Below are 8,219 nucleotides of genomic sequence, written 5' to 3' on the forward strand. Positions count from 1 at the left end.
TTGAAAACAAAGTTATCAAAAGTTACAGAACTTTGAAAGTCAAAAACAGGAGCTTACAAGACCACTGAATCATGTGCAACATCGCAGATACAGAGCTCATTAAGGTAACACATTAAATTCTTACTTTTAACATGTTTAAATTTCACCTAGAGCTTACAAGTTGAGGTAAGATATGATTCTAACCTGACATGGTTTTATAATTAAGCTTAATTGAGTCATTCTGATGAGAAATCACAAAGAACGTCCCTAAGCTTTCCATGTACTCCCATCTTTCCTTTCAACCCCTTTATCTCAGAAAAACTCGGAAGTTCTTCCATAACATTGGCAACTGGCAGAAACAATCCATGACTATCTGGGAACTCTTCAGACACAAGCTTCTCATAGTAAGGTGTTTGTGAGCAAATTGTTTACTGGTTCTGGACTTCTAAAAAGAACTGTAAAGTCTGGAAAACTCGGGGGTATAGCAGTATGTGATGAACCCCGATACCCTGGCTGATCCAGCCTTTCTGGTTTAGCCACAGTGATCTTTGTATCTTTACCACATGGAGCCTTTGTCACTGAGCATTTCCTTTCCTTGTTTGCTGTTGCCTTTAAAAAAATTAATATTAGCACTCAAACAAATAAGAGAAATGTACCAGACTAGCAGTGGAAACACAGGCTAAAGACTTGAACGAGCCATCCTCAAAGACAAAAACTGCTTATCAGTATGTCAAAAAGTAATCAGTCTTATTGGTAGCCAAAGAAATAAAAGTTTGAAAAATATTATTTTCACCTATCAAGTTAGCAAAGATTTTTTAAAGAATGGCATTATGTTGGCAAGAACTAGCTGTTCTAAGCATCGTGCCCAAAGGAGAAAGTGCAATAGAGATATGCGTACAAAATTTAGGCATGAGGATCAAAACCCAAAGATAAAAGAATGGCTAAATAAAGACATCCATAAGGTGAACTATTTTGCAGTCACTAAATCGCATTAAAAATATCAATTTTAATTTCTTGAGAAACAGCAACAAAGGAATGTTAATTTTTTTTAGAAGTATGAGGTTCTAAAACAGCCATCCCCACCTTTTTGGCACCAGGGCCCGGTTTCGTGGAAGACAATTTGTCCACGGATGGCAGTGGGGGTGGGGGGATAGTTTTGGAAGGAAACTGTTCCACATCAGCTCATCAGGCATTAGATTCTCATGAGGAGTGCACAACCTCAATTCCTTGCATGCGCAGTTCACAATAGGGGTCACGCTCCTATGAGAATCTAATGCCAGCTGCTGATCAGACACGAAGAGGAGCTCAGGAGATAATGCTCACTTACCAGCCACTCACCTCCTGCTGTGCTGCTGGGTTCCTAACAGGTCATGGGCTGGTACCCATCCACAGCCCAGGGGTTGGGGACCCCTGTTCTACAACATGATTCAAATTCTTAAAACAATGGTACATTTATATAAAGGAAATAAACTTGTGGTAAACTATGCTGTGTTTTCAATAGCAGTTCTTTAGACATTGAGATAATTATAAGCACTCAGTACATGCCAAGCACTATGTTCAGTACTTTATATACACTGCATTGTATTTATGCTTGCATCCTGCCTTCATCCCTCTTGTATGTCTGAGGAAACTGAGGCTCAGGACAGATTAGTAACTTGCCTACAGCAATAAAGTTGTTAAAGGGGGAGCCACAATACAAGCTAAGGCCAGCTTGACCCAAAATTTGTGCTCTTCACATCCATATCTGCCAATAGGTAATTTTGTATTGTAGGGGATCTAAAATAAGCAAATATTGCTTTTATAATTGGGAAACAAATCAGTAACTTAAACGTTGTATTAAACACATATATATTCTCAAAATGACAATTCTGAAAATTGCTTCCTCCAAAGATGTAGAACCATAAACATGAGTTTCAGGAGCCCAACTAGTGTACTTGGTAAACAGTATTAAGTGCTGATTTTAAAAATGCAATTCTTACCTTGGAAGACTTTTGTGAGCCATGTCGACCCTGCAAAATGTATTAATTTAGGAAAAATTATTTTACACCTGCTTTTGCCAGATACCGTGCCAGGTGCTGGCACAATAGCAGAAATAATAGTCTAAATGAATTTCTTTGGAAGTTAGGAAAGTGTCTTTTTTTCAGAGATAACTGTGGGTAGGGAGAGAAGGAAGGTGGGAGTATCCATCAATCTCACATTGACAGTCTTGGCTACCTAATGGCTACCTATAGCAAAGGATTATTTTAAGGTTTTCCATAAAAATATATTTGTCTGAGGACCCCTGACACTCCCTTGGAAATGTCATATAATTTTAAGCCTCCCCAATGCATTCACACTTATACTCTAACTATAGCAATCAGGTGAAATAAAATGCTTTTAACATCACATAGCATTATTCTCATCCTCTGGATATATAGTGGTCCTTCAATTTGCCCTCCTTGGTAGTGCAGTATTTTCAGTGTTAAGTAAGCAGAGTTGGAGAGTATCAGAAACAGGATTCTCAGCAGAAATGTGGTTGAATGGACTCCCAGCCCTCTTAGCGTCATAGGTCATCATCCATGCCTACCTTCCTTTTCCAGGAAAGCCCATGATTTTAGCAAATGGACTTCTGACACAAAGGCCATTATCTCTACAGCTTTAGATTAACAGGTAAATTCTTTCTTAGACTTTACTCTGTAAGTCAACCAGAATTTTGATCAATTCAGATTCAAAATTTTCACTTTTACTTGGCTGTAACAAGAACAACAAATGGGTAAGAATATATATTTCTCCTTTTCTTCAAAGACCGTGGCCCTCGTGGTAGGAAATGTTAAGGAAGGTTTATTATTTTTATTATTATTTCTTATTATGCAAAAGTATAAAATATTTATAGCAATGATAATGAACTTAGACCTTAAACATGATGAATTCAAATAAATGAGTACCTCAGAGGAAGAGCCCTACAACCAAAGAGATACCTATTTGAGAAGGAAATGCTGTTTCACTTAGAATGAACAGGATAGTAAATTAACTGTCCTTGTTAATTCCCTTCCATGGGGACTAAACGCCAAGGAGTCGTTGAGGAACTATAGCAAAAAGGGTCGAAATCAATCTGCATAACAGACACCTTATGTTGTTTGTTCTGTAAATTAGACGGTTTTCTTAATCTTTCAGACTAGTTTCAGGAGGAAGGATGAGTGCCCGTGGCTCTGAGATCAGATGTCATTGCCATGGAGATTTATCTTATTTAATGAATAATACCACCCATCTTTTTGTAATAACAAACGCTTATTTTCTCGTTGCCTAAAACTAAATAAACTACTCTCCTATGGTCGCTCTAAGTGTAGGTTTCAAAAGATTATAAAAACTAGTGAATAAATCCAGTCTCCCCTGAGTGTGCTAATTACTGTTTTAGTTCATGTTAACAGAAGAAATGGCTTAACAATAGTAACAACTGGAGGGGGTCAAACTTCTCATTCATTTGTATTAAACCACCCTTTCATTAGATAGGAGTGCTATAATGTATATTTCTTGGATAATACTCTTACTACAAAAGACTTTGGAAACAAGTACAATGTACTTTAAATGTTTCACGGTTTGCAAATTATTTCGTACACGCAGCGTCTAGCAGCTATGAATTGAGGAGGAAAGCATTATTTTCCACTACACGAATAAAAATCAATTCTCACGTCTTCAATTAAATGATTTTCAGAAGGGTTCATCACCCGGAAAACCAGTATGTATGAACGCCGGAAATGCAGATGGCACCCAGCCTCAGAACTGCTTATTCTAGATGGGAACCAAACTAAGATTTCTCTTTATTATTTGTGAAAGCGATCCCACGCTGGAGAGAATCTCGCCGTAAAACAATTTAAGAAAAGAAAGAACTCTGAAGCGTGTGAAGTTCTCCAGACAAATCTTACAGTGACTCTTTTAAGGAAAGAAGCATTTATGGAAAGGTCAGGGGAGGTCAGGAGAGTTATGCCAGGAGCCAGGGTCAATTGTCCCTGGGCGACAGGGGTTCTCCCAGGTAAGCCGGCGTCCCGGGCTCCGGGCGAGGCGCAGGGCTCAGGGCGCAGGGCGGGTCCCGTACGCCGGGCGGGCGCGCGGGCATCTTTGTGGCCAGGCGACCCCGGCTCGCTCTCCCGGAGCCCAGGGACTCCCGAGGCTGGCGCGGGCTGCCCCGGACGCGGTGCCAGCAGCCTGCGGCTCGCGAGGAGCAGCTCCCACCCGCAGCTTCCGAGGCCAGCTCTGTCCCTCCGCCATCCTCTAGTCCTCCGGCATTTTCCAGGGAGACAGAGAGGCAGGGAGAAGAGAAAGCGGCCGTGTCTGCACCCAGCCTCTGCCGCAGCACTCGAAGAGGGACAGCAGGGAGGCCGGCGGGGAGGCAGAGATTAAACTGATTCCATCGATCACGGTAAGACCATCATCACCTACAGCAAAGGAGGCTCCGATGCGCCCATCCGGGCAGCGGCTCGCGGTTGGTGGGCGTTCCTCGTCCTCGCCCCCTCGGTGGCTGTGGAATCCACCCCGCGCTGCACACGCCAGGACTCCCTTTCCTTTGACTAAGGGGAGGGGAAGGAACAAAAGAGACCCCCCACCCCCTACACACACACACACACACACACACACACACACACAACCCTCCGGTATTTTACTGCTGCTCAAAGGATTCATTTTCGCAACCTCTTCTGCGAACACCTTCCCCACCTGAGCAGTGCATATTCCCAAAGGTAAAGAGACATAAAGAAGGAAACACAGCACCCGAGGTGATCGGTCGATCGGACACTGTTGATTGCACATTCTCCTCGCTCCCAGCCAACCGCACAAAACCCGCAGCACCTCGCGCCCCCGCGGGGTCTCCCGCGCCCCCGGCCCGGTCCTCCTGGCCGCCCCCAGCAGGCTCCCGGCTCTCCGCGGGAACTCTGGGACCTGGCCGAGCGTTTCCCGGCGGGCAGGACACTCGCTCGGTTCCCCGCAGCAGCTGAGGGCAGCGAGCGGACCGCGTCTAGGCAGCGACGCGGGATTCAACTTCCCGGACCCGCGGCGCAGCCCCCGCTCCCGCCCGGGGCGCAGCGGCCACAGCCTAGACCCCAGCGCCGCGCAACCGTCCCCGCCGGGGCATGGGCGGTCGCGCTCTCCGCCCCCTCCTTCCTTCACCTCCCCCCTACCTTGAAAAAAATCCATCCATTGGTGCAAAGCAGACATTTTGATGTCATTTACTTAGCACCGCTCGGTTTGGAGGCAGCGTCTTACCCGGTCGCCTGGAGATGTGGGCAGCGCGCCGATGGGTCCAGGGGAGCGGGGCTGGGTGGCTCGGTCCTCTAGCAGAGCCGGTTTGCTGCCATCCGCCCAACTTCAGCACCCAGCGGGCGAGGAGAGAGGGAGAGCGGCGAGGATGCAGGGGAGGGGGAGGGGGAGGAGGGAGAGGTGGGCGGGGAGGGAGCGGGAGCCGCTCGGCAGCGCGCATGCGCCTCTCGGCCGGCGCAGCCCCTCGCCCGCCGCGGCCGGAGGGGCGGCTTCCCAACCCCGGCGCGCGGCCGCGAGAGTCCCGTCCCCGCCCCCTCCCCGGGCGGCCCCCGGCCCCGTCCGACCTCGCGTGCTCGCCTGGGCGAGGCGCCCACCGTGCGGAGGGGCTGGGCCGGGACTCTCGGCTTCGGCGACGCCCGTCCGGAGCTTCGCGGGAGCCCCGGAGTCCCGAGAGCTTCCCTGAATGACAGCGGCTCTCCGCCGGGTCCCTGCAACTCCACTCTTCCGCAGCCCGCGCGCTGCTGTCCTGGGCTGCGCGAGAGCCTTGCACCCAGGAGCCGGCCTGCCAGGCACAGCAGCCTGCCTGCTGCGGGTCCCGGAGGAGGTATTGCCTGCGTGGGTATTGCCTGTCAAGAAAGTGTGAAGTTAAGCAAGTTTTGCTGCCTGAAGGACTTTATAAAGCGTCCTGTACTTTACTGACTTTCTCACCCAGCAAGAGGACCTTTTCTCCTAAGAATCAGTGCAGGTGCTCTCTGGCCTGGCCCATGCCAACTGCCTCAGGCCCCCAGAACACTCGCTGGAGCAGAGTTTTGAGTGAGAAAAGCCTATGACAAGGCAAGAGTGGTGAATTATTAACGGAGGTGCTTATGCTTGGGGCCTAGAGCATCCCTAGGGAACAGCTTGGTAGTTACCAGGTCTGATAATTGTTCTGTGCCCAAGTGGAGCCCAGCTTGGTAGGGAAGGAGCTTGAGATACTTTATGCAGTCCGAGCGCTAGATTGTACCTCCGATGATTAAAGTATTTGTGCGGAGGTAGTGGAGAAGCAGTGTCTTGCTCTTCAGATACCACATCTGTGTGAAGAGGAGGGAGTTCCTGCAGGAGTGAATGGGCTTTTTTTTCTTACACCTAATTAAAGCAGATTACTTGTAAATCTGCGTGAGTTCCCCTTGCTCGTGTGTTCATGTAAGCAAGCGTTGTGTTATTTCAGCCTACTGAACTCTCCTGTGCCTCCACCCTAATACGCTCAGAGATACTTGAGTTAAAAAAATGTGCTCAGGGCCTCCTCCAGGGCCTCCCTTGGCTTTGAGTACTAGTGCTCTTGAAAGTGCCTTCAGTTCTGTTGGATTTCACAAAAGTGCTTGTCTTTGTCTTCCAGGCTGCTATTACAAAATACCGTAGACTGGATGGCTTATAAGCAACAGAAACTGATTTCTCACACTTCTGGAGACTGGGAAGTCCAAGATCAAGATGTAGGCAGATTCCTTATTTGATGAGGGCCCAATTCCGAGCTCATGGACTGCCGACTCCTTGCTGTGTCTTCACGTGGTGGAAGTGAGCAAGGGAGCTTTCTGGGGTCTCTTCTATAAGGACACTAGTCCCGTTCATGAGGGCTCCACCCTCATGACCTAACCACCTTCCAAAGGTTCCACCTCTTTATATCATCACCTTGGGGGTTAGAATGCGAACATATGAATTTTGGAGATTCAAACACATCTAGTCCACTGCAGTATTGATCCATGGTAGATAAAGATAAAAGTTCTTCACCAAAAATGGTTTGAGCAACATTGAATCCTGTATAACTTTCAGATTTATATCTTTAGTCCTGGCCTCACAACAGAACTCTTTTATGTCCTCCACTACCTTTACATCTCCACTTGAGGAATAATTGTCATAGCTGGTATTTATTGAAGAATCACTACATGTCAGGTACAGATCTAAATTCTCCTCATATTTCGTATTCGTTGTTCACAACAACCCTACAAGGTAGATACTATTATTATCATGGTTAACAGGCATCTCAGAAGCAGAACTCCGGATATCTACCCCCTCCAAACCTGTTCCTCCTCAAATTGTTCTACTCCATTGTTCATTCCAAAAATTTAGAAGTCATCCTTGTTTTGTTGCTTTTATTCATCCCCACACTCAATTAATTAGTCACGTTTTCTTCACTTCCAAAATATATCTCCAAGTCATCAACTTTGATCATTCTCTATTGCCACAACCTTAGTCCAAGCTATCGTCATCTCTCACCTGGGCAACCACAAAAGTCTCCCATTCTGTCTGCTCGTTGCTATCCTCCACAACCCCAAACAACACCCTCCTAAGAGCTGAACGATCTTTTAAAAACAATCAGGTTGTGTCATGCCCTTTCTTAACATGCTCAAATGAGTTTTTTTTTTTTTTCGTTGCACTTCAAATACAATTTGTAATTCTTACCACAGCCTAGATTCTATATACTATTGTCCCTAACTAGTTACCTTATACCATGCTTCTGTAGATCATAGCTACTGTGGTTTAGCCATGTAGACCTGCTTATTTAGGTTTCTTGAAGAAATATAACTTGTAGTATTTGCTGTTCTTTCTGCTGGGAATCCTCTGCACCAGATCTTTGCATAGTAGACTCCTTAATATCACATAGATGTCTGCGGAAATAACACTTTTCAGAAGGCTTCATCTGACCACCCAATCTAATCTGCCCCAGTGAGTTCTTTTCTGTTGGATCCCCTTATTTCATTGTCTTTAAAACACTTCACTATCTGAATCAGCTTGGATTCATTTGTTTGCTTATTCATTCTCCTCAGCCCCTGCTAAAATAAAGGATCTCAAGAGCTTTGCTTTCACTTTTCAGTGTTTTATCTTTAGTGCCCAGAACAAGATTTGACACATAGTATATACTCAGTAAATAGTTAGCGAATGAAGGACAGATTGAATAAATAACAAACTTAGAAAAAGTGTTCTTTGTTTTTTGCTGATGCTTCTTCTTGGATCCTAATTGCTGCCTTTGAGGATCT

General features: G+C 46.1%; 1 protein-coding gene across 3 annotated transcripts in view; it reads right to left on the reverse strand.

Moving 5' to 3' along the window:
- The window catches only part of RGS17 (regulator of G protein signaling 17), a 125,990-nt gene extending 120,652 nt beyond the window's left edge, over window positions 1–5,338 (reverse strand). Inside the window, exons 1-2 of one of the 3 annotated variants that reach the window (XM_078001234.1) lie at window positions 4,396–5,338; window positions 3,905–4,227 (exon numbers count right to left, since the gene is read on the reverse strand). In XM_078001234.1, coding sequence (XP_077857360.1) covers window positions 4,027–4,227; window positions 4,396–5,166 — 972 coding nt within the window. In that variant the 5' untranslated portion in view covers window positions 5,167–5,338 and the 3' untranslated portion in view covers window positions 3,905–4,026. Of the gene's footprint in view, window positions 1–3,904; window positions 4,228–4,395 lie in introns of those variants that run through there. The other 2 variants (XM_015137102.3, XM_078001235.1) reach the window with 2 other exon arrangements.
- Window positions 5,339–8,219: the final 2,881 nt, after the last annotated feature.

The sequence above is a fragment of the Macaca mulatta genome, chromosome 4 (assembly GCF_049350105.2).
Source record: "Macaca mulatta isolate MMU2019108-1 chromosome 4, T2T-MMU8v2.0, whole genome shotgun sequence".
Taxonomy (NCBI): domain Eukaryota; kingdom Metazoa; phylum Chordata; class Mammalia; order Primates; family Cercopithecidae; genus Macaca; species Macaca mulatta.